At 47.7% G+C, this 26,040-nt stretch overlaps 1 protein-coding gene across 1 annotated transcript in view; it reads left to right on the top strand.

Annotated features, from left to right (window-relative positions):
* The window catches only part of MBTPS1 (membrane bound transcription factor peptidase, site 1), a 54,456-nt gene that overhangs the window by 17,874 nt on the left and 10,542 nt on the right, over positions 1–26,040 (top strand). The window contains exons 7-19 of the mRNA XM_044269912.1: positions 2,141–2,257; positions 2,863–2,930; positions 4,931–5,033; positions 7,784–7,935; positions 8,976–9,137; positions 9,254–9,398; positions 10,180–10,368; positions 12,670–12,839; positions 13,898–14,013; positions 14,113–14,269; positions 22,199–22,323; positions 22,405–22,482; positions 25,556–25,696. Of these exons, the coding sequence (XP_044125847.1) occupies positions 2,141–2,257; positions 2,863–2,930; positions 4,931–5,033; positions 7,784–7,935; positions 8,976–9,137; positions 9,254–9,398; positions 10,180–10,368; positions 12,670–12,839; positions 13,898–14,013; positions 14,113–14,269; positions 22,199–22,323; positions 22,405–22,482; positions 25,556–25,696 (1,723 nt within the window). The remainder of the gene's footprint in view (positions 1–2,140; positions 2,258–2,862; positions 2,931–4,930; positions 5,034–7,783; positions 7,936–8,975; positions 9,138–9,253; positions 9,399–10,179; positions 10,369–12,669; positions 12,840–13,897; positions 14,014–14,112; positions 14,270–22,198; positions 22,324–22,404; positions 22,483–25,555; positions 25,697–26,040) is intronic.

Below are 26,040 nucleotides of genomic sequence, written 5' to 3' on the forward strand. Positions count from 1 at the left end.
CCCACAGTCCAACAAAGCTAAAATGTCACCATTGTATCTTTACCTAATAGTACTCCCCCCTAATGGATAGGAAAGAAGGCATCTGGATGGCAGTCCCGGTACCATCAACCACGGTCCCCATATAGATTCAGACTTTTTAATATTGTATCTTTTATAGTATACTCCTCTCTCTAACCCTATTATCACATTCATACGTTCTATGAGTTCCTCTTTGGTTGGTACTGTGTTACTAATCCAATATTTGGCTATTCATTTCCTAGCCTGATATAGTAATCTACTCATGCCAATGCTAGGTCCCTCTGAGGAATCCTCTTGTAGTAGGCCCAGTATACATCTTAACGGTTCAGCCGCGAGTCTTATTTTATATACCTCAAAAATAACATCCAGTACGGCACTCCAGAAAGTGCCCAGGGCAGTACATTACATTGTGTGCCTCAGGGATACCACATTTAGGGCAGTTAGATGGGTCACATATAACCAGCTTATGAAGGAACATGGGTGTCCTATAGACTCTGTGGCATCAAATATAGTTGTGAGAGTCAGTGCGTCTCACACAATGATAACCAGGGGCTCATAGATGGCACCTCCGACCACTGTGAGTCCGTTAAGGGACCCAGATCCCGAGACCACTTCTCCCGTACCGTTCCTGATGAAATGACAGCAGTAGTTTATAAAAAAAAAATAAGATTTCTCCCCCTCTTCTAATCTGTTCTGCCCCTATAGAAGCATGTATGGTAAGGTCACTTACCTCACTCGGTGTTGTTAAGGCATGTCGAAGTTGTAGATACTGGTAGAAAAAGCAGTTTTGGAGATCAAACTCAGCCTTTATTTGGTCAAAGCTTTTAATTGTCCCTTTTAATGTACAATTGTGACATCCAATGTATTCCTTTTTTCTCCCATGTACCAAAACTGGTTAAACCCTTTAATTCTGTTCAGTTATGATTATCCCAGAGTGGAGTAAGGGCACGGCATCCCGAAAGTTTCATGGTGTCTTTCAGTTTCTGCCAAACTTTACAGAATAGATGTACACCGGGGAGGGAGACCTGGTTAATTTCTGATTAACTGAAGTAGCAGTGGGGGATGTGAGGTATCGGCTTCTTTTCTTTGGTTAAGGCATCACAAACCTTTTCTTTTCCAGCTCAGATACACCTTTAAAATAGCGAATCAAATCATTGAAAACTACGTATCCCTGAGTTCAGCGTCTTTCATATATTGATAGGGCAGCATGAGCTGACAGATCCGCTTTAAGGGTGTTTTTAAAAATGCCCAGAAAGGGGTTAAAGAGGAAAAGATGGGCATTACTTACCTCACCAACCAGTGCTGCTCTGATACCCACTGTGCTCCCCTTCCAGGTCCTGGCTCGACACACAGGAAATGGCTCAGCCGTGGACACAGCCAGTTACTAGCTGAGGCAGGTCACGGCTAAGTGGGCACTGTGCAGCTATTACCTGTGTGCCAACCAGAGTGGCAACAGCAAGGGATCAGTGAAGTGAGTAATAGTGTGTATGTGTTTTTTTTTTTTTTGTTTTTTTTTTTTTGTTTTTTTTTATAACCCATTTTAGTCCTTTAAAAAAAAACAAAAACAACCAGAAAATGTAATTTCCATCTCTTCAAATGCTTACTGGCTGTTAATTATACATGAATGAGATCTGTAGTGTAAGTGATCTGTAAGGCAGGCATGGATTATTTCTAGTTTTGCTTTTCCATTGCTTTCGGCTGTGACAGGGATAAAGGTGAAGCTTTGCCGGAACCACCAGAATAAACATCCTCACTCTTAATTTGTCCCTATTCTTGTTTATCTTGTGTACTTAGGGTTTACAGAGCTTTTCATAGCCGGCCAGGTATTTGTTAAGAAACTAAAGTAAAAGATCCAAGAAGAAAGAAAAGCGCGTGATTAAGGGTGTTCACATTTTCCGGGCATGGAACACGCCTGATCCTTCTTTCCCTGAACATCTGCTGTTTACACATAAGTTAGCTGAAATCAGCAGGCTCGACCAATATTCCTCTCTATGTAGGCACCAGAGGACTACTTTCGATTAGTATGCAAAGCTCTATCTCTGCAGCACCTTTTTGTAGACAACTTTTGTCTGTCATAAAAACTTTAATTGTGAAGTTTATACAGTCCATATTCTCTTTTCAGGTCTCCTATACGTCTTGGTTCCTTGATGCTTTTAATTACGCCATCCTTAAGAAAATAGACGTACTGAACCTGAGCATTGGGGGGCCGGACTTCATGGATCATCCTTTTGTTGATAAGGTTGGTTACGAATCTTGTCCATATAATATATCTCTTTGAAAGGGTTCTCCGGGAATAAAGAAAATTAAATTGCTTAATTACGTTATAATAAATATATTTCGAAATACCTTTCATTAGTTATAATGGCTAGTTTTATCTACGGAGCAATCGCTAGGAGAAATAAAATGGCCGCTGTCCTACCAGTACACACACAACCTGTCCTAATCACCCAGGTGGGCAAGTTACTTCACAACGCTGAGCTGATAACCAGGTGCTCTGTGTACATACTCTGTGTACTTCATGTCTCCTCTGAACTAAATTCCCCAGAGATTCAGCTAAAGTTCTTATTAGCTGTATCCAGGACCATAATCACTGACAAGAGAGGCGGATGAGCTGTTTACCTTCAGTGTTCTGAAGTAACTTGTCCTCCTGTCTGATTAGGACAGGTTCTGTGTGTACTGGTAGGACAGCGGCAATTTTGTTTCCCCTGATTGCTCCCTAGACAAAACGAGCCATAATAAAAGGTATTTGGAAATATATTTAAGTATTTTCTTAATTCCCAGAGAACCCCTTTAACCTATGATAATTAGAAGCTCATATCTGTCTTCACTTTTCCTACCTTGCAGGTTTGGGAGTTAACAGCCAATAATGTGATCATGGTTTCTGCGATCGGAAATGATGGACCACTCTACGGGTATGAACAGTGGTTGTAACACTTTCCATCAGTGATGGTCATTGATTTACATTGTCCTAGTCCACAGTTTATAGACTAGAAGTCCTTTTTTTTCTCATATTTATTTTGGAAGATTTGTTCAATTTTTTTTTATTTTTATGTTGGTTGAATTTTACACCAGATTCTGATATTCCGCCACTTTTCTATTTTTCCCATAGTGCAATAATCACAGTCCATAGACATACATTGAAGCACTTGTTAAAGAGGTCCTCCAGGCTTTTAATATTGATGACCTATTTTCAGGATAGGTCATCAATATCAGATTGGCAGGTTCTGACATCCGGCACCACCGCCGATCAGCTCTATGAAGGGAAGGGAGCACTGTGCGCTCCTTCCCTTCATACAGATAATCGCTGGGTGTGTCTGATCCCTGCCAATCTGATATTGATGACCTATTCTGAGGACAGGTCATCAATATTTAAAGCCCGAAGAACCCCTTTAATTATGTAACTTGCAACCAATCACTAAGACCACATGCACATGGCTGTATCCATTTTTGTGATCCGCAAATTGTGGATGCACAAAACATGAGTACTGGCCATGTGTGTTCTGCATTTTGCGGAATGTACTTCCTGCCCTCTGTTAGAACTTTCTATTCTTGTCCACAAAACAAACAAGAATATACCCATATTTTTCGCTTTATAAGATGCACCCGATGAGACGCACCCCAGGTTTAAGAGGAGGTAAATAAGAGAAAAATATTTTTCATCAGACTTCAGATCAGGACATGAGATCAGGCCCCCATAAATATCAGGACATGAGATCAGGCCCCCATAAATATCAGGTCATGAGATCAGGCCCCCATAAATATCAGGTCATGAGATCAGGCCCCCATAAATATCAGGACATGAGATCAGGCCCCCATAAATATCAGGACATGAGATCAGGCCCCCATAAATATCAGGACATGAGATCAGGCCCCCATAAATATCAGGACATGAGATCAGGCCCCCATAAATATCAGGTCATGAGATCAGGCCCCCATAAATATCAGGTCATGAGATCAGGCCCCCATAAATATCAGGTCATGAGATCAGGCCCCCATAAATATCAGGTCATGAGATCAGGCCCCCATAAATATCAGGACATGAGATCAGGCCCCCATAAATATCAGGACATGAGATCAGGCCCCCATAAATATCAGGACATGAGATCAGGCCCCCATAAATATCAGGACATGAGATCAGGCCCCCATAAATATCAGGACATGAGATCAGGCCCCCATAAATATCAGGACATGAGATCAGGCCCCCATAAATATCAGGACATGAGATCAGGCCCCCATAAATATCAGGACATGAGATCAGGCCCCCATAAATATCAGGACATGAGATCAGGCCCCCATAAATATCAGGACATGAGATCAGGCCCCCATGTTAGAACCCCACCAGACCTCAGATTAGATTAAAATTAAAACCCCCTCTTACCTATCCTGCGCCGCGGCTCCTCCTCACCTCCGGCAGAAGTTGCGCTCCCCTGTCTTCCCGGCCTGCGCTGCTCTGTCACCTGATGGCGTGCAGCGTCAGTTCATAATGCGTGCACTACGTCCTGATGCTGTACGTGGTCAGGACAGTGAAGCGCCTGCCTCAGCGAGGAAGACCGGGGAGGGTGAGTACTACAAGCGCTTGCAGCGCTTCGCTCCCAACTACCGACACCTAATTCATACTAATATTCGCTTTATAAGACGCACGGCCATTTCCCCCCACTTTTTGGGGGGGGAAGTGCGCCTTATAAAGCAAATACTAGTATAAAATATAATTATTATTATTTATTATTATTATATTTTTTTTTTTTTGTGTGGGACTTTTGCAGCCCTCTTGAAATGAATAGATCTGCATCCGATCCGCAAATGCAGATCAGACGCAGACCACAACCACAGTTGAGTGCATGAGCTCTTAACCAGATGTTGTTGTGTGACATAGACCAAATCCAACCTAATTTTTTGTTGTTGTCTTGCTTAGGACTCTGAACAACCCAGCAGACCAGATGGACGTCATAGGAGTTGGTGGCATTGATTTTGAGGACAATATAGCTAGATTTTCTTCAAGAGGGATGACCACATGGGTAAATCAATTTACTAATCTTCATAATTTCTTTTTGAATAGAACATAATGAAAGTTTGCATTGTAACATTATCTGTTCAGTGAGAGTTGCTTTAACCCCTTTGGGACGCAGCAAATTTTTATTCATAAATTTGTTTCTACTCCCTGCATTCTAAAAGCAGTAACCTTTTTACTTTTACTTTCACTTAGGTCTCATGCACATGAACATATTTTCTTTCCGTGTCCGTTCCGTTTTTTTGTGGACCGTATACGGAACCCTTCATTTCAATGGGTCCGCCAAAAAAATGGAAGTTACTCTGTGTGCATTCCATTTCCGTATGTCCATATTTCCGTTCCTCAAAAAAATAGAACATGGCCTATTATTGTCCGCATTACGGACAAGGATAGTACTGTTCTATTATGCGCCCACTGCTCCGTTCCGCAAAATACGAAATGCACATGGACGTTGTTCGTATTTTTTGCGGATCCATTTTTTGCAGGCCTTAGCTGTTTGTTTTTTGCAGGGCAAGTTGTACTTCCTAATGGCACCATTTCCTATTACATACGATATACTGGAAAGCTGGAAACAAATTATTAAAAGGTTTGTCTCACCTCAGAAATTTAGGGGGTCATTTATCAAACTGGTGTAAAGTAGAACTGGCTTAATTGCCCATAGCAACCAATCAGACTCCACCTTTCATTTTTGAGAGCTCCTTTGGATAATGAAAGGTGGAATCTGGTTGCTATAGGCAACTAAGCAAGTTCTACTTTACACCAGTTTGATAAATGACCCCCTAAATCACTGATCGGTGCGGGTCCCATAGGTGAGACCTGCACCTATCTTTAGAAGGAGCCCTCAAAGTGAAGGAGAGCGGACCGTACATGTGCAGCCGTCCAAGCTCAGCTATTTTCTGCAGTCCCATTGAGATGAATGGGAAGTACACTGATCAAGCGCGGCCTCCGCTCCATTCACTTCTATGAGGCTAACTGAATTAACCAAGCCAGCACTTGGCTTTTTTTGGTGCCTCCATAGGAATGAATGGAGATCAGCTGAGCATGCGCAGTGCACCCTCCTTCACTTTGCAGGCTCCATTCTAACTGGGACCCACACCTATGAGACATTGGGGGCATAAGGTGAGACAACCTCTTTAATGGGGGGAATCAGAATTTAAAAAATGCAATTCCGACATTGTTTTATAGGTTTTGTATTTATGGCATTCACTGGGCATGACAGTACAATTACAGTGGGGCCAAATTTATATGGCTTTTATTCTTAAAGGGACACTGACAGGCCCAATAACCATAATTAGCTGTACATATCCATGCACAGGTCTTCTAATGTGCATTAAAAACATATAAGTATCCACCCTGTCCACATTATGAATACAGTTTACTCACGTTTTATAACCTGAACCTAACCGCTGTTCTTTCTGCCCAAGGGGCGGGGTTTCAGCTCCACTTGCGCCCAGCCAGAATCAGCCCAACCGCCGTTTTGAAGCGCTGCCCAGCTCATCAATATTCACTTAGCTGGGCGGCTACTGCAGTCCCCGACCTTCCGAGATCCGGCGCATGCCCAATAGAAAGCTATGGGCATCGGACTCGCTTTCAGCTTCTGCACATGCGCCCGGCACCCATAGCTTTCTATTGGGCATGCGCCGGATCTCGGAAGGTCGGGGACAGCAGAAGCCGCCCAGCTAAGTGAATATTGATGAGCTGGGCGGCGCTTCAAAACGGCGGTTGGGCTGATGCTGGCTGGGCGCAAGTGGAGCTGAAACCCCGCCCCTTGGACAGAAAGAACAGCGATTACTTCAGGTTATAAAACGTGAGTTTACTGTATTCATAATGTGGACAGGGGGGATACTTATATGTTTTTAATGCACATTAGAAGACCTGTACATGGATATGTACAGCTAATTATGGTTATTGGGCCTGTCTGTCCCTTTAATACTTAAAAATATATATATATAAAGTTTTTGCATTGGTATATTCTGACACCCATAACTGTTTTGCAATTCCATCTACTTAGCTGCGTGGGGCCTCTTTGTTTTGCGGGTAAGCTGTAGTTTTTATTGGTACCATTTTGGGGTGTACATGACTTTTTATTCACTTTTTATTCCGTTTTCTGGGGTGCAAAAGCAACCAAAAAAATTGCAATTTAGCCATTTAGATTTTTTTTCGTTACACCATGCACGATACGGAATAAACACTTATAATTTGATAGTTTGCAAATTTTTGGATGCGGTGATACCAATGTTTTTGGGGTTTTATTTTTATTTGTAAAATTGGGAATGGGGTGTGATTTAATTTATTTATTTTTTAATTTTGTGGAGTTTTTTTTTCATATTTGTTTTGTTATAGCATTTATACCAGGCATGCCCAACCTGCGGCCCTCCAGCTGTTGCAAAACGACAACTCAGCTGTAGGCTGTCCAGGCATGTTGGAAGTTGTAGTTTTGCAACAGCTGGAGGGGCCACAGGTTGAGCATCCCTGATTTATACCATAGTCTGGAAAGGCAGGGCTCAATAGGAACTGTGCTATGGCAGTCCTAGGAGTCTATACAAGGCTGACGGCTCCCATGAACATGTGTTTGAGGGGGCATTCGGTCACTGTGTGCTTATGACTCCTCAGATGCCATCAGAGGGATGTCTGTGATTGGAGTTATCTCTGATCACAGACACTGCTGGCAGTTGTCTGGTGTAGGCGACACATTTAAAACAAAAAAGGAGAATAAAAAGAAGAGAAAAATATCTACCTTGACCTTGTACATTGCAGGAACTTCCAGGAGGGTATGGCAGGATGAAGCCTGACATTGTAACTTATGGTTCTGGGGTGAGAGGATCTGGAATGAAAGGTGGTTGTCGCTCCCTATCTGGCACAAGCGTTGCTTCTCCTGTTGTGGCCGGAGCAGTGACTCTGCTTGTTAGGTAACTAAATTCTTTACGTTAATTTACCGTAAATGTACTTTTAGTTTTATAAACTTCACTTCAACGAGCTAGAATCATTGCCACTCTTGTGGCCATATATTCTGGGTCCATACAGGAGCAGCACATTGCACAGTTCAGTGCTGAAAAATGGACCACGTCATGGCTTATGGCCTTTTGCAGTGTGATTCACAGAAGACCTCCTACTTTATGTGCAAAATAACTTTTTTTATTTTTTATTTGCTGTGTATTACATATTTCCAATGATAAGCTGTTTCTGCTTATTTTAGAGCTTATTACAAGTAATCAGACACCTGATGATCAGTTACAGTGGTGGGCTTTAAGCAAACCTGTCACATTGGCACAGTATCTCATAGAACAGAATGAGCAGATCAGATTAATAATGGGATTTCATGAAAAGCTTTAATTTCTGACTTACTAATGTGCAGTCTATAGCGCGAGATGCCTCTGCAAGGGTAAGTCCACACCTGTGGCAGGCATTCCAGCAAAGGAACAGAATAACGGAATTGCTGGGACCCACCGGATGCCATTCACTATAATGGACTCAGTCCGGTTTCTGGCATCCTATTACAGGACCACACTGGAATTCAGTGAGCTCTTTAGAAAAAGACAGTCTTTAACAAGTGTTTGTAAAGGCAGACTGCGTGGACAGGGCCTTGATATTATAGACCAGGGATGTCCAACCTGAGGCTCTCCAGCTGTTGCAAAACTACAACTCCCAGCATGCCCAGACTGCCTACAGCTATTAGCCTACAGCAGGGCATGGTGGTAGTGGTAGTTTTGCAACAGCTGGAGAGCCGCAGGTTGGCCATGCCTGTTATAGACCTGTGGCGATAGGACTGAATGAAACACGTGAATTCGGTGAATAAGAGCCCTGTCCTGTACACTTCTCCATACAGTGTAGTCAGACTCCTGGTACATGACACAGAAATTGTCTGCTGCATCCTAAGAAATGTGACCGCTCTTATTCAAGGTGACCAGGAGATGGATGGCTGTTACCAATAATGATGTATTTCCTCTAGTACTGTTCAAAAGAAGGAGATGGTCAATCCAGCCAGCATGAAACAGGCTCTCATTGCTTCAGCGCGCAGACTTCCAGGGGTCAATATGTTTGAACAAGGACATGGCAAATTAGATCTTCTTCGAGCCTACCAGGTCCTTAACAGTTACAAGCCACAAGCCAGGTATCTTTAGCTCAGAGATATGTCGACTAATACAAATCTCAGTAACCCAGTATTTCTGTGCTTAAGCGTTTCTCAGCTATGTGCATATTATATATACGTTTCTTCTTTTTCTGTAGTTTAAGTCCCGGGTATGTTGACCTAACGGAATGTCCCTACATGTGGCCATACTGTTCCCAGCCTATTTACTACGGAGGGATGCCAACCATTGTAAACCTCACTATTCTCAATGGCATGGGAGTCACTGGAAGAATAGTGGACAAGGTGAGTTAGTCCAGTTTTACTAGCACGTACAGGTCCGGCAGGCTGTTCTGACTGGGAATAGCCTGCAGGATCTGGCACTGCCAGAATGCCATCCAGCCCCCTTAAAGGGAACCTGTCAACTTTATGATGACCTCACTGAGGGCAGTATAAAATAGTGACAGAAATGCTGATGTCAGCGGTGTGTCACACATCAGCTAAAAGTCAGTGGTTGCTGAGAACCAGCATCATAATCATTGCAGCACAGGCCGTGAAAAGAGTCAAATCTACCTGAGAAGAGTCATGTTATTCATAATCTCCTGCTCTCCGGCCCATCTGCTGATGATTGGCAGTTCTCTCCTAGAGAGAAAGGGAGAGAACTAGGTGGAAGCCGGTCAATCAGCAGGTGGGCAGGAGAGCAAGAATTCATGAATAACCAGGACTCTTCTCCGGTGGCTGGGACTCTTTTCCAGGCCCAGTCTGCAATGATTGTGATGTTGGTTCTCGGCAACCACTTACTTTTAACTTATAAATGACAGACCGCTGAAATCAACTCACCTGTCTCCACTTTATTCTGCCTTTAGTATGGGCAGCACAAAGTTGATGACGGGTTCCCTTTTAACTATCATGGGATCCGATGGAGATCCAGCTGCAACCTGCTGTGAGACATTGGCATCTGTTCCTACTTTATGTTGACAGCATAAACATGGTGACAGATTCCCTTTAAATGAAATTGAAATTAGTTTTTTTAGATTGGAATAGAAATTTGCTGCACTTTTCAGACTTTGACTTTGACCTTTTGCAGCCTGACTGGCAGCCATATCTCCCACACAATGGTGATAACATTGAAGTTGCCTTCTCATACTCGTCTGTGCTGTGGCCGTGGTCTGGCTATCTAGCAATCTCCATCTCTGTAGCAAAGAAAGCGGCTTCATGGGAAGGCATTGCCCAGGGTCATGTAATGATTACCGTGGCATCTCCAGAAGAAAACGAGGTGTGTACATCCTAAACTTTCTACGATACTGTATGCCTCTTGTATGCCTTTTTATTTTTATTTTTTTGGTTCTCTTATTATAGGGACCAATGTACTAGACAGCTTGTGGGCTTATCCAATGTTTGTCCCTTCTGTGTGTGTTTTTTTGCTTGGGGTAAAGGGAGAGAGGGGGCTCTTAGTAAATTCTGTGCACAGTATTGTTGGGTATGGTAAAGTCTACTAATCTTGCACCCATTAAAGTACCTGCAGTGCCCTGTAGCTGACACACATTGCATTTGGAATATACCTTTTTGCTCCCTTGACCAAGACCTCAGAAAAAGTTTTGTTTTATATGTAAACTAATTGAAAAGTGGCTCCTGGGTAGTCCCATCTCCCTCCTCCTGCTCTGTATCACTTCCTCGTTCTCCCGCCAACATCGCAGGGGGCGCAATAAAACACCGTACAGGTGCTGAGCACTTTCCAGCATGCACATGCATCCTCTCCAACGCTGACTGCATAGTGTTGTACATTGAATTCCGTAATACAGTGAAACCTCTTTTGAGCTAAATACCTAAGTTTGCACACAAAATGTTTTCGTACATGGGGGGTGGCTAAAGTGTCTAATGGAGTCAGCAATGTGCAATATGCCTACCCCAGCCCCGCCCCCCCCCCCCCCCCCAAAAAAAAGACAAATGATAAGAGCCCAAAATCATGCTTGGCATTGCATCGGTATATTGCACACAACCAGCCGCTAACTAGGACTAATAAAACAGCCTTTGTACTGTCCCATCCCACACACATAACCTTACATGACTCCCCCTCATTCTCGGTGCTCATGATGACCCCTACTTTTCCCAGTTCAAGATGGCCCCATCATTCTAGTCCACAGCATGGCACCTCTCTAATTTATTGATCCCTAGCATGGTACCTCTATAAATCTTGGCCCCATGGCTTCCCTTTTTAATCCTTGTCCGCAAAGTGGCAAACCTGTAATTTTTATCCTTACTCAATAGGATATAGCTCCCCTCTCATTCCTTGTCCTCATCATGGCTCATACTCTCATCCCTGGTCTCCGACATGGCTCCCCGGTCATAGTAATAGTGACCTACAGAGCGCTGATTGTCATGGCTAAGTCTAGCGCTTCTCCTTGTATACTGATCATACACCATCTCATTATGTCTTGAGAGCTGAGCTTACATCCCCACACTTGGCCTCTTTCCTGCTCCTGTGTCACCCAGATTCAGGCAATTGCCTTTTTCAGAACCTCTTGGCAACTCCTCATTCACCCATTGGAGAGATAATAGCCTTCCATCTTGGAGAGATCCTGCTCGTGTAGCGAGTGAGGCTGCTTTTACATGGCCATATGCGGCCTGTGTGAAGGCCACATTTCCTGGACCACCCATGGTCCTTTTGAGCCATACATTATAGCGATCTGTGATGCTGTGACTTCCAGTGGAACTGTGGGTCTACTGCCCTGTAGTCACAGCATTATTTGAGTACGGGACTGTAGACGAACGGTCGGGCTCGAACTCACAGCAGTGTAGATCAGACATTAGCTATGTTATGTTTCCTGACCGTATCTTCTTTCACAAGTACTATGTGATCAGACATCGGCGTATACGTAGTAGACTTGTTTTTGTCCTAGCAGAGAGTCCAGGTTCTACTGTGCATGCTCCAATGTCTAATCGGGGGTAGGGTGAAGCAAGAGGGCATCTCTAATGCTTTACCCCCCCTCTCAATCAGCCTTCAAAAAGAGTGTCTGGGTGGCTGAAGCAGGAGATATTTCTTGCACTAAGGGCAGAGGAAGTATGGAATATTTAAACCATATACATGGTTGGATTTAGATGAGCAAGCAAAGCCTATTTGACCATGGCCTTGCTTTATTAAAACTGATGATGGCAGACTCGCTTTAATGTTGGGGTCAGTAATGGAGCGGACATGGCTTTTGAAAGGGCTGGAGACACCAGATCTGGCCATATTAATTAGTTACAAGCTTAGAGACAGATATATGTTGTGCGTCCTGTGTGGGAGAAACAAAATCTGAAATCTTTTGCACTTAATCAGGTAGTGGTGTGTTAGGGCTGTATTACACCAACAGATTCTGTCCAATCAGACCAATAGTTGGGGTGTATAACACAAGATCTGTGTGTGTAACTGGCCATCTGACCAATGATTGGTCAGAAAACCTGTCGGATAACTTATTGCTGTAATACAGGCGTAAGTGGGGGTCCGCAGAGGCTATAAGAGGAGAAATCTGACACCTGACAACCTTCTTACCACTGCCTGTATTGACAGTTTTTTTCCCCCCTTCATTAACTTTAGAAGAATGGAGCTGAACAGTTCTCTACGGTTAAACTGCCAATCAAGGTCAAGATCATTCCCACTCCGCCCCGTAGTAAGAGGGTTCTTTGGGATCAGTATCATAACCTCCGTTACCCACCAGGCTACTTCCCAAGAGATAACCTAAGGATGAAGAATGACCCCTTAGACTGGTGAGTTCACACTGCTTTCTTTTGTATATTTATAATAAATTCTGCGACCCACACCAAATAAAAAGACATAACGTTTTTTTTTCCATGTTTCATAATGGCTAAATATCAAAGCCATTAAGCAATAAATCACACTGCCCCCACTTACAGAATGGTATGCCTTGTACAGTAGTTCAGTTCTCAAATCTGCGGTCTGGAGTCTGGACAGCAGCTTACTGTATAAAAAAAAAAGTAATCTCCCTTTAAATGTCCCCGCTGGTTCTGCAGCAATAATGTCACATTCATTAAAATTTTGGACTAGCCCCATTAACTCCTTTTTCAGTGTAAATTGTAATCTTTTGCAGTGCTGGATTTTAAAAGATTTGTTTTTATGACTTTATCACAAGCACCATGTGCTAGTCTACCCCCAAAATTTTTTGTTTCGCTTTTTGCGGTACACAAGGATTTCTTATTGGAAACTGCAATTGTTAGCAATGAATTCAGTATGATCAAACAATAATAATATATAGGCGGCACTCACCATTCAGTGCAATCTTCCTTTATTACCTCCAGAGCTGAATACATCGAAGCTGGGTACATCAAAGCTGAATACATTAATGGCTCAGGACGGACAAACATACGGTGCAGTGTTAGGATATCCAGCTTTGATGTATCCAGCTTTGATGTACCCAGCTCTGGGGAAAATAAAGGAAGATTGCACCGAATGGTGAGTGCCGCCTATATATTCTTCTCGTTTGATCAGTTACAAGTCTGCTGAGGGCAAAGCACCGCCAGGTGGCTAAAGTTAGCACTGGACATGCACATGTGACACAGCCTGTTCATAGGGCAGAGGAAGTTAATGCAGTGCCACTCTGACTCTTTTCCTACACAAGTTTAATTCAGTATGACTGATTTTAAAGGGGTTATACGACTGTGAATGCCCCCATGTGTGAGAGGTGCCGCTGGCACAGAAATAAAGTGCCACTCGTATGACGTGTTCTTCGCAGATACATTTTTATTGCTGAATCATCACATTTAAATCCCATCTTCATTTATTAGGTCTTTGTGTAAATGTCTTGCAGGAATGGCGACCATATTCACACCAACTTCAGAGATATGTACCAGCACCTGAGAAGTATGGGCTACTTTGTAGAAGTATTGGGCTCACCCTTCACATGCTTTGATGCCAGCCAGTACGGTAAGAGCTATTGTCGACAAAGATGTAAGAACATTCAGACGATTCACTGATGTTGTCAAGAATAAATTGATTTGTGGATTGTCACGATTTGTTCTCCAGGAACTCTGCTTATGGTGGATAGTGAAGAAGAATTTTTCCCTGAGGAAATATCTAAGCTCCGCAGGGATGTGGCTCATGGGCTGTCATTGATTGTCTTCAGCGACTGGTACAACACCTCGGTTATGAGAAAAGTCAAATTCTATGATGAGAACACCAGGTACTGTGCCGTACAGCCATGTAAATGTTAACTTAATGTGTTTTTCCATAATTGGCTTTATAGAAATTCTAAAGGGCATTGGTCATTGTCTGTTTTATTACCTACTTGCATCCCCTATGTAATAATAATTCTGGAATTTCTATTATGGCTCTATGTTGTACCATTCCTTTGCTAGTTTTCTACTAGAAGTTTTTGAATGAATTGCTAGCAGTCTGCAGTAAAGGTACAGCTGGATGTTGCCAGTTGGGGGGCGGGGTCCCTGCACGATCTGCCACTGGCAGCACTGATTGGACAAAGTCAGAAACACCCGCTACTGGTAACACCCAGCAGTACCTTTTACTGCAGACTGCTGACAATTTATTTGTTAACTTCTAGCAGGAATAATACAGGAATGATACATCAGAGTCATAAGAATTGATGCTCCAGAATTATTATTACATGGAGAATTCAAGTAGTTACTGATTCAGACATGTCAGGAGAGGGGACAGGTCCTCTTTAAAGGGAATCTGTCACCCTGATTTTGGACTATCAATTACAGTAATACATATGTAGTCCAGATCACAATTTTATTTATTTATTTCCCTACTGCTCCCAGTTCCCCCACCATCAGCGCTCAAAGCTGCACTTAAATGCTGTCCTTTCTGCTGCAGCTGATGGCAGTTGAAGGATAGAACTGAGCCTGTGCTTCTATCTCAGTGAGCAGGACAAAGAATTTAGAGCAAACAGCAGGTGGCGCTATACAGAGATTTTAGTGAATAGCTCGGTGACTATGCTAAATGTTTAAAGGGGTTGTCTGAGTTATGAAAAAAAAAATATAGCACTGTAAATCTGATGGACAGCAATATATAACATAGCTAAGCAAGTTTTAGGCAAAAAAAAATCTTTCTCGCCCAGTTTCCTTGGGGGACACAGAAGACCTTGGGTATAGCTCATCTCCATAGGAGGCGTGACACTAAGTGAAGACTGTTAAGCCCCTCCTCCACAGCTATACCCTCAGCCTGGAGAGAGAGACTGCCAGTTTTTGCTTAGTGTCCAAGGAGGCAAGACACTCCCTGCTCTGCAGGGCTCTTTTCTCCTTGTTTAAATTTTTATTTTTTATTTTTATTTTATTTTTGTTCCAGATCATACAAGGGACAACAGAGTCGCACTAGACCTCTCTGTTTCTCCCGGGGTCGAGCTGCGCCAGTGCCGGTCTCCCGCACTGCTGCCTCCCCCACAGAAGGCAAGGAGGACCAGGGCAGCCCAGCTCCCCTGCATCCCGCCAGCGCAAGGGTCGCCCGCACGCCAAGTCCCTCTTCCAGCGTCCTGCCACTACGGTGCCAGAAGCTGAAGGGGCGACCCTGCTGGAACTGACAGAGGGTGAAGACGGCTGTGGTAAGAGAGAGGCTTCTCCAGCCCTACGTCCCCCCCCCTTTTCTCCTGCGTGCTGGACCCCCATACTGGGGCCTCTGGGTGCTGCAGGGCGGCTGTTCCCTGCTCCCTCTCCTCCCCTTCTGACCTCCATCAGAATAGGTTCAGCCGCATTGCCCCCCTTCTTCCCTTGGGGGGGCGGCGTCCGGTCACCTGAGGGCCGGATCGTGCCGCGGTTGCTCATTCATCTCTGTGCATTAGGCCTTGCACTCAGGGCGCTTGTCATAGAGTGCCAGCTCTTCGTCCCAGCGGCTCCCTATCTGGCCCCCCATTCCTTACCAGGTGCGCTGTTCAGGGCCTGGGGCCCGTTCCTGACTGCAGGGGTGTAAGGCCTCGCCTCCGGTCCGCGGGGTGGGCTCCTGTGGCCGGCATGTACAATCCGGCCGGGCGCTGCAAATTTTGGCACAGGTTTTTAGGCCTGCTGGGCCGCACCTCCGGCACAACTTTCCGGGCCCCTGACTCTTCCGGCCCGCGGGGTGGGCCCCCGCGGCCGGCATGGGACTTATGAGCGATGCTCTAACTGGCCCCGGCCGACCGTCATTGCATTCCGGTCGGCCGGGCGTCACAAATTCTGGCCCAGGCCTCGCGGCCTGCTGGGCCGCAGTTTCGGCGCTCCATCCGTGCCCCTGAATCTTCCGGCCGCGGGGTGGGCTCCCGCGCCCGGTGTGTAATGCGCCACTCTGGCTCGGGTCCCGGCCGGTACATTGAACACTGTGCGGCCTCGGGCGCCGCAAAAATTTAGGCCCCGGCTTCTCGGCCTACTAGGCCGCAAAATTCCGGCCTCTGTTGGAGGGGGCGGGATCTTCTCCAGGCGCGAATTCTTCCCGCCTGGAGGTCCCCCCGCCCCCAGGGGATCGCAGCATCGCCCCCAGGCCGGATCCTTTAACCCCTTGGCTACTGGCCGGCTCCCAATGGGACTGTTTGGCTGGCCCTCCTTTCCTCAGAGAGCCTGTGCCCCTGTATGGTGTCCCCCTGCCTGCCTCAGGGAGGCTGTGTTACCATTATAAGGAATGGAAGGATAACGGAGTAGTTTCTTGTGGGCTGCGCAGGACGCGGCAGTCTCATCTCAGTAGTGCTGCCTGTATGCATGCCCCCCCCCCCCCCCTTCCATGAGCGGCATGTAGCACTCCCTTGCTGCGGCTCTGGCTAGGTGCCTGTTCTCCTTTATAGGCAGAATTCGTCACCCTCTCCAGTTGTGGTACCTGCCATGACCCTCCTTCCTAGGTTGGATACGGCACTCTCCCTGGCTGCGGGCTGGCCTTGTGCATGACCCCCTTAGGCGGATTACTGCGCCCTCACCAGATTCGGTGCGGGCCATGTGCACGACCCCCTTCCATAGGCGGAACGCTGCACTTTCCCTGGATTCGCTGCCGGCCATGTGCATGACCTCCTTCCATAGGCGGAGTGCTGCGCCCTCACTGGGTCCGCTGCCGGCCATGTGCACGACCCCCTTCCTTAGGCGGAACGCTGCACTTTCCCTGGATTCGCTGCCGGCCATGTGCATGACCTCCTTCCATAGGCGGAGTGCTGCACCCTCACTGGGTCCGCTGCCGGCCATGTGCACGACCCCCTTCCATAGGCGGAACGCTGCACTCTCACTGGATTCGCTGCCGGCCATGTGCATGACCCCCTTCCATTGGCGGAATACTGTACTCTCACCGTGTGCGGTGCTGGCCAGGTACATGACCACCTTCCGCAGGCAGGACGCAGTACTATCGCTGGATTGGATTCACTACCGGCCATGTGCATGACCACCTTCCATTGGCGGTATGCTGCACTCTCATTGGCTTCACTGCCGATCTTGGGTAGGCCTCCTTCCCTCAGGCGGCATATATACACTCTCACTGACTGGGGTTGTTTCTCTCGCCGGTAAGTTGCTGGCCATGTGCATGACCCCCTTCCATGGCGGGGTGCTTGCGCTCTCGCTGGATCTGTTTTCAGCCATGTGCATGACCCCCCCCCCCTTCCGTGGGCGGTGTGCTGCACTCTCACTGGATTCGCTGCCGGCCATGGGCATGCCTCCTTGCCGCGGGCGGCATACATACACTCTCGCTGACTGGGGTTGTTCTCTCACCAGCACATTGCTGGCCTTGTGCATGATCCCCATCCTTGGCGGTGTGCTCGCACTCTCCCTGGTTGCGATGCTGACCATGTGCATGTCCCGTCCCCCCCCCCCCCTTCGGGGCGGCATCCTGCACTCTCGCCGGATACGATGGCCTCTAACAGGGGTGGAATGCTTGCACTCCCATTGGATACGGTACTGGCCTTGTGCATGACCGCCCCTCGTTCCATGGGCGGACTTTTGCACGCTCACGTGATTCACAGCTGTCCTTGTCTGTGCTGAACTGGTACTTGTCCCCATTCATTGGCGGAGTAGTTGCACTCTCACGAAATTTGGTGTTGGGTGGATTATTGCACAATCATTTGATGCTAGGATAACCCTGTGCATGTCCCCCTTTCACTAGGTGGACCTTCTACATTCCTGTTGGATACCGTGCGGCCATGTGCATGACCCCCGTCTAGGCGGAATGTGGTATGTCCTGCTTCTCTGAAGTGGGTACTGGCCTTGGGCGTCGCCCCCCTTGTTGGGGCGGGCCTTGCACTCTTGCCGACTGCGGTGTTTGCCAGGTACATTCCCCCTTTTCTGGGTGGACTACTTGCGTTCGGTCGCATGCCGTACTAGTCTTGTGCGAACTCCCCTTTCGGTTGCACTTTGCTCTTCTGTGGATACTGGGACTCTGTGACTGTCCCTCTTCGCTGAGTGACGTTTTGCAGTGAGCGGACGTTCTGTGCGTTGTTTGGGCCGTGTATGCCTTTTCCTCCTGTAGGTGGTTGGCCTTCTCACTGCTTTCGGGGCTGCTCGAACGTGTACCTCCCTTCCTTGCCGCTGGCCTTGCACGCTCTGAAGAGATCATTCTATCCACCTGTTCCGGATGGGCCCTACTTGCCGTCTACTGCACTGAGCTGGGTGGTACTCGTTCTCTAGTTTGGATTGTATATTGCGGTCCCGTTGTGACGGTGTCCACCATGTTAGTGGGCTCTTTCACCTGGGTTGTGTTTGTGGTTCCTAGAGGCGTACCCATTCGTCCTCCCGCAGCATTGCTTCCCTGTGTAAGCGGTCACATGGTCAAGAGTGCTGTTCGCAGCGCCCCTCGGATTCTACATTGACTCTGGCGGGACTACGGTTCCCTCGCCTACTACCAATTTCTCCTCTTCGGATGCAGTGTGGTATGTGTCCTTCCTATTGGCGCCTTCTGCGCTTCAGTGTGATCTGCTACCAGGTTCGGGACGCTCTTCTCGGGAAGGTCACCCAGCTTCTCTTGGGTGCTCAATTTCCCAGGTCCGAAGGACCTCCACCGTGGGTTCTTCAGGGTGTTCGCCTTCTGCGAGGTGGTGAGCTGGACGTTTCACAGAGTAGCGGGGGTTCTGCTCTTGAGCTGTCCTATGGCTTCCCTGTTGCCCACTCCTCCTTTCGATTGGAGGGTGTTTTGCCGGCCTCTGTCTCGATTGCTTTTCTCGCCGTCTCTGTTTTGTCTCCCGCTCGGGGCATATCACTCCGGTTGTGGCTTCTGCCTCTGGGGAGCGCATGGTTGTTCACTTGGATGGTTCCGGTGTTCCTTGTGGTCTCATACCGTCTCCCTCATTCTCACTGGCAGTACTAGCTGTTTCCGGGTCTACCGCGTTCTGTCCTCTCGCTGGGTGCAGATTGCGTTTTTCCGTTCTGGGTAATGATCCTGCTGTGAACTTACCTTCTCGGTACCTGGGAGGACTACCTTTCGGTCGAGATTGTCCTTAGATCTCCCGCGCCGAGACTGTAGAACACCTTCCTTGGTGACTGCGTCGACATGGAATTTAGCCTGTTGGGTCCTGGCGTCTGTCTGATGATGGGTGGACCCTTTCAGTTCCTTCCGTCTGTCCTAATGCTACCCCACTCCGGGTGGATGCGGGACGACGGGATCGGTTTGCCGACCCTTCGGCCCATGTTACTGGTCTGCGCCTGATCACATTGGGTTTTCTCCCGCTCGCCCAAGCGGTTCCAGCGGGCACGCTAGTCGTCGCTCCTGGCTGTGCTTTGTCCAGGGTCTGTTGTAGGACTTAGGGTTTTTTTGCCTGGGGTTCTGTGGGAAGCTGGGGTTCCCCCACTCTGACATTCTTTCTCCATGGTTCTGTCTTTCTCCAGTCCGGCCTGGACCTGGGACTGGGACTCTGTTGCTTGGCATGTCGAGTGTCGGCGCTGTCCTTCCTCTTTCAGCATTCCCCAGCCCTCTGGGCCTGTCATGACCTCCTTCCTTGCAGCGGCTCTTGGTTTCCTTTGTACGGCCCTCCGGTACCGCCCTGGGGACTACATACTGGGCTCTTGGCGCTCCAGTCTTTCCCTTGGAGCCGTTACAGAGGTTCTCTCTACTCCTTCTGTCCTGTACGGTTGTGTTTCCGTAGCCATCGTGTCTGACGGGTGTCTGAGTGGCGACCCGTCTTGTTCCGAGTCTTATGTCTTTCCTCGGAACGGGGCTGTTCTCCATCCCGTCTTTTCCTTCCTTCTGAAGGTGGTGTTTGTCTTCCCCGGGAACGGACACTTCACCGGTTGGAAGTTTGTTTGGGCCTTTGCAGTTTGTACTTGGAGATCTCCGACTCTTGTCGACGTTCGGTCTCTTGTGTTTCTGGAGGTCCGCGCACGGGGTTGGCGGCCTCCAAAGGTGCCTTTCCTCCGCTTTCTCAGAGTAGCTATTGCTGTGGTTGCCGCACCAGGGGCTGGGTTATGCTTTTGGTGTTACCGTTCCTTTCACCAGAGCGGTCGGTGCCTCCTTTTTTGCAAGGCGGTCACTGTCTTCCTGGCACTCCTCCTTACCGAGTTATTCGAGGTGCATGCTCGGGCTTCGGCGGCTGCTGCCTTGGGCCGCCTGGTCTGCAGGCGGTGGTTTCTTGATGCCTTCGGGTGCTTCGCCTTGGTGCTGTGGTCCCTCCCCTCTTGGACTGCTATTGAACGTCCCAAGGTCTTCTGTGTCCCCCAAGGAAACTGGGCGAGAAAACGAGATTTTTGTATAACTTACCAGTAAAATCTCTTTCTCGCTCTTTCCTTGGGGGACACAGCACCCACCCATTCTTGTTTTTTCTTTACACGGTTTCCGAGTTGTTTTACCCGTTGGGTAGTTGGCTTGTTGGTTCCATTTTTGGACTTTGCCTTTTTTCACTACTTGGACACGCAACTGGCAGTCTCTCTCTCCAGGCTGAGGGTATAGCTGTGGAGGAGGGGCTTAACAGTCTTCACTTAGTGTCACGCCTCCTATGGAGATGAGCTATACCCAAGGTCTTCTGTGTCCCCCAAGGAAAGAGCGAGAAAGAGATTTTACTGGTAAGTTATACAAAAATCTCGTTTTCCTCATTTCCCTGGTTCTCTTCTGGCCCTTTGTTTACCTGCAATAGCAACAATCTCTGAGGTTTGCTCATGAATATTAGTGCCCCTCCCCCTGGTCTGCAAAGGGAGTGAATAAGTCTGCCCTGAGTGACATGTCTGCCTGCTGGGATACTCAGCAGCATGTTGTATGTGTGGGACTACAAGTCCCAGCTGTACATTGAGACTGCAGATACACACAGGATCTTCTCCCAACCTGTTCTTGTGCAATGCTCTGCAGAACTCCTCTGTCAGCTCCTGTGCCCAGCATTTGTCTCCTCACTGCCTGCAGCTACTCAGTAAGGCTGGGTTCACACCTGAGCGTTTTACAGCGCGTTCCTACGCGCTGTAAAACGCACAACAGGCAAGAACCAATGATTCCCTATGGGAATGGTTCTCACCTGGGCGTTTTACAGCGCGTACGATCGCGCTGTAAAACGCCCGACGCTCAAACAAGTGCTTGAGCTTTTTTTTTGGGCGTTTGTCGCGCGTTCCCGCACATAGAAATTCGGGAACGCACAACAATCTGTGAACGCCAGTCTCTGTATGCGCGATTGTAAACGCCCGTACAATCGCGCATACAGAGCGCTCGTTTCAGAACGCTCAGGTCTGAACCCAGCGTAAAGTCTTCAGCCCTGAGTCTGTGCAGCTGAAAGGGTTAAGAATCCAGGGAGAGAGCAGACGGCAGTGCAGTGACATCTTGTGTACAGACTCCTATCTGCTCTCTCAGGCTTGTTCACCTAACCTCAGAGCAGGGAGAGAAGCTGACATCACAGGTGAAAATCTGACCCTCAGTGAAATCTGAGAAAGCAGCAACTGGAGATAAAGTAAGTGAATTGTAAAGTTGTTACATTTGCCTAGTTAGAAACATACAAAGAACAAAAAAATAACTCGGACAACCCCTTTAATTACATGTATTCAGATCCACATACTGGTTTGAAAAATATAGATTATCTTTCGTGGGGCAACTGCCTTAATTAGTTTAGAAGTTAAATTAAATGTGTGCACATGGGGACAGCGTCATGTATGTGCGTCAGTAAGCATGTAAATCAAGGCCCACAGAGTTTAGTAAACTTATGATAAATCCAGCTGACTGACGTGTATTTTCATGGCCTATTTTCTTCCTGCAGGCAGTGGTGGATGCCAGACACCGGAGGTGCCAATATACCAGCCTTAAATGATCTTCTGTCAGTTTGGAATATGGCTTTCAGTGACGGCATATATGAAGGAGATTTTACTATGGCTAATCATGACAGTGAGTCTACGTAAAGTATGAAATATGTACCGGGTCTGTTCCTTCCAGAATGTAGCTGTTATTTCTTCTCTCTCATTACAGTGTATTATGCTTCTGGCTGCAGTATTGCCAGGTTTCCAGAAGATGGCGCTGTTCTGTCACAAACATTAAAGGACCAAGGTACAACCTGTTTTTCTGCTGTGATGTCATTTTTCCTTTTACAGTCCTATTTAATTTCTATTCCCTATGTAGTCAGTCTCCCTAGACTTGTATATGCTGCATGCTTTTATATTTGTATTCTGCTAAACCTGTGCAGTAGCATGTCTGAAAATCCTGCGTCTTTGGTAGATTTGGAGTAGCACAATAAAGTCAAGTTTGGATCAACTCTCTCCAACCCTTTACAAGCAACTATTATACCCGGGGAGCCACTTTATTAGCTATGGCACTAAAAATTCTCAGCACCTATTGAAGTCGCTGGGAGACAATTGACTTTGTGATAAGCTCTTGAATCAAGAGAACCGCACCGCTGTCTCTGATCATGAGCATGGTCACTGGGTTGGGAGACTGTTACAGTGGGGTTACTACTAGTGATGAGCGAATTTATCAAAACTTTGGTCCGGCTGCTTCGCCTACTTTCACAAAGGAATTTGCCTTGTAATGAATTACTTTGCCACAAAGCTCATTTCTTTGTATTTAGCGGGTGCAAAGATGGGGGAACAGCAATTGTGCTCTTTCCCTCGTCATTGAATGCTGTGTTCATCGCTGATCGCAGAATCTGAGATTAACATTGAGGGCTTCCAGGGGTTAATCCAGTGGGGGAAAAAAAATATATAATGCCTTTTCTCGCCCATATTCATTGGGGGACACAGGAACCATGGGTATAGCTATGTCCTCTAGGAGGCGTTGACACTAGATAAAGCTGTTAGCTCCTCCCTGGCAGCTATACCCCCTTCAGCCTGGAGAGAGAGCTTCATTTTTTTTCTAGTGTCAATAGGAGGCAAGCTCCTGAAGGTTTTTTTTCATTTGATTTTTTTATTTTTTCCTTCTTTTTGATGTGGGAAACAGCGGTTGCCCAGCCTTCCTGTTCTCTCAGGGGAGCATGCCAGCGTTGGCCCGCCACGCTGCCTCCTCCCCCACAAGAAGACAAGGTGGATCAGGGCAGCCTCGCTCCCCTGCATCCCGCCAGCGGAAGGGTCACCCATCCAAGTCCATCTTCCAGCGTCCTGCCACTATGGTGCCGGTAGCTGAAGGGATGACCCTGCTGGAGAAGATGAAGGGTGTGAAGATGGCGGCAGGACAGATAGTGATGCCTGCTCCCGGCTTTCGACTCCCCCCTCCCTGAAGAGGCATTCTCCGGTCTCCTGCGTGACTCGACCGGCAGGGGGGGGGGTGACTTTATTAGACATGTGTCGGCAAAGTTCAGGGACACTAGATTCCCGGTGAGCAGAGGTGTTGGGAGGGGGCGGGACCTATCTCGGCGCTCGTTCCGGGATGCTAGGAAAGAGAAAGCGGCACCCACCAGTGGCACATAGCATTCCTCCTCTCCCGCTTTAGATGGCGCTCCACCAGCAGACTGCCGTCCGTCACAATCTCTACAGGCGCTGCGGGGGTTACAGTTTGGGCGGTGCTGCGGGGGTTACTTCGGCGCGCACCGCCGTGGCAGAGGCTCAGCGGGAGATTGTAGGACCTGAGGGGGCCAGGGGCCTTCTCTTCCCTCCACAGCGTTCAGGAAGCTCTTCTCATAGGACATCCTCCTTGGCGGCGCTGCTCCTGGCTCTGGTAGGAACTGTTGTCTCCTCTCCTCAGGTCACTGTACCCTCTCCAGCCTCTGGTGTGTTTTTCCCTGTGTAACAAACATGTCTGATCCCACGGGTGCTCATTCTAAGCTGCCAATAGCTGTCCATTATGCCTGCTCTATGTGTCAGGAAAAATTCCCTTGCGGGCAACCAGATTCTGTCTGCGCTGCTTGTCAGGCGCCCAGGCAAGGCCCCCCCCCCCCCATTCAGCCCGTACTGCTGCTGCCTCCCCCTTTGGCATCTGAGTTGCCGGATTGGGCCAGAACCCTCTCTCAGGCGGTAGAAAACCTCCCGTCTTCAACACTTGGGCCCTCCAGATTGTATCCTCAGGATACGCGATCGAGTTCTCGTCCCTCCTCCCAGACTGTTTTTTTTTAATCCCGTCCCCAAGGGGGCGGCCGCCTTCTACCAGGCCATTCAGTCCCTCCTGGACCGCGGAGTCATCTCTCCTCTCCTGTTCCCCCAGCAGAGAGGTTCAAGGGGTTCTACTTGAACCTTTTTGTGGTCTTTCTGGGTATGCTTCTGGATATGGAAGAGGCACAAGTTCACCTTCCTCCAGACAAGCGACTGGCCTTACACCACTCGGTAAGGGTTCTTCTCGACTGCAGGCTTCTGTTCATTCGCCTCTGCATGAGGACATTAGGGAAGATGGTCGCCTGTTTCTAGGCGAATCCCTTTGCCCAGTTCCACTCTTGCATGTTCCAGAGAGCGATTCTGTCCTCCTGGGACAAATCGTCCGAGAGTCTGGATTATCCCATCTGCCTCTCTCCTCAAGTGATCAAGTGAGGTCGTCCTTCTGTTGGTGGCTGTCAGTTCCAGTTCTGGGAAGGTCCTTCCTTGCAATATCTGCAAGGTTGGGGAGGAGTGTTCCCTCCCAGGACAGTCCAAGGCACATGGTCTCAGTCTGAGTCCAAGCTTCCGATCAATGTCCTGGAGCTCAGGGCGATTCTTCTATCCCTAAGGACACATCTCCTAAGGGGTCACCCGGTCAGAGTCCAGTCGGACAACGCCACGGCGGTGGCGTACATCAACCACCAGGGGGGAACACGCAGCTTCGCGGTGATGCAGGAATCTGTCAAAATCTTACGGTGGGCGGAGGCAGTATTCTACATCCTGGGAAAATTGCTTTGTTACCACGATGCATGAGGAAATTCTTTGGCACTCCAGTTGCTGTGAAACTACAACTCACAGCATGCAAACTTATCGTTCTTGTAAATCCCATAGAAGTGAAAAGAGGATTCTGGGAGTTGTAATTTCAGAACAGCTGGAGTTCCGCTGATCCCTGTTCTTTTCGCTCAAACCTAGTTACTACATTGTCCGAAATGAATCACCCTTGTGAGTCTCGTATCGCCCCTCTCCCACTATACAAACATATTAGGTGTAGCTGTGCCACGCTTGGTAGATTCATCAGTCCTGTGTTTTTAATTTCTGACTTCTTTTGCTCCCTTTTTGTTCAGGACTTGAAGTGTTAAAGCAAGAAACCTCTATGGTTGAAAATGTTCCTCTGCTAGGACTCTACCAGACGCCGGCTGAAGGAGGGGGCAGAATTGTGCTATATGGAGACTCCAATTGCTTGGATGACAGTCATCGGCAGAAAGGTGGGATTCTGTAACTGTTTAAACACCAAGCCAATTTACCTGCAGCGGTCTCCTCCAGAGTATAGGGAGGAGCGATCACTATGCCATCGCTCTTCCCCACGCTGTCTCGTGTTTACACAGCACAATCTGCTGGCAGTAAATGATCATATTTGCATGCACACAGATTATTAGATTACCTGATGAACGAACGTTTCGCCCGTTCATCAGTTAATCGACGGCACATTTACACTGCCCCAATGATCGCTAACTAGCGTTACTATGAATGCACATTAGTGATAATCTGTATGATTTTTGGCCCTGGTAAAGGTCTCTTTAGGTCTGAGAGCAGAATACGGAGCCAGTCA

The sequence above is a fragment of the Bufo gargarizans genome, chromosome 10, assembly GCF_014858855.1.
Source record: "Bufo gargarizans isolate SCDJY-AF-19 chromosome 10, ASM1485885v1, whole genome shotgun sequence".
NCBI lineage: Eukaryota > Metazoa > Chordata > Amphibia > Anura > Bufonidae > Bufo > Bufo gargarizans.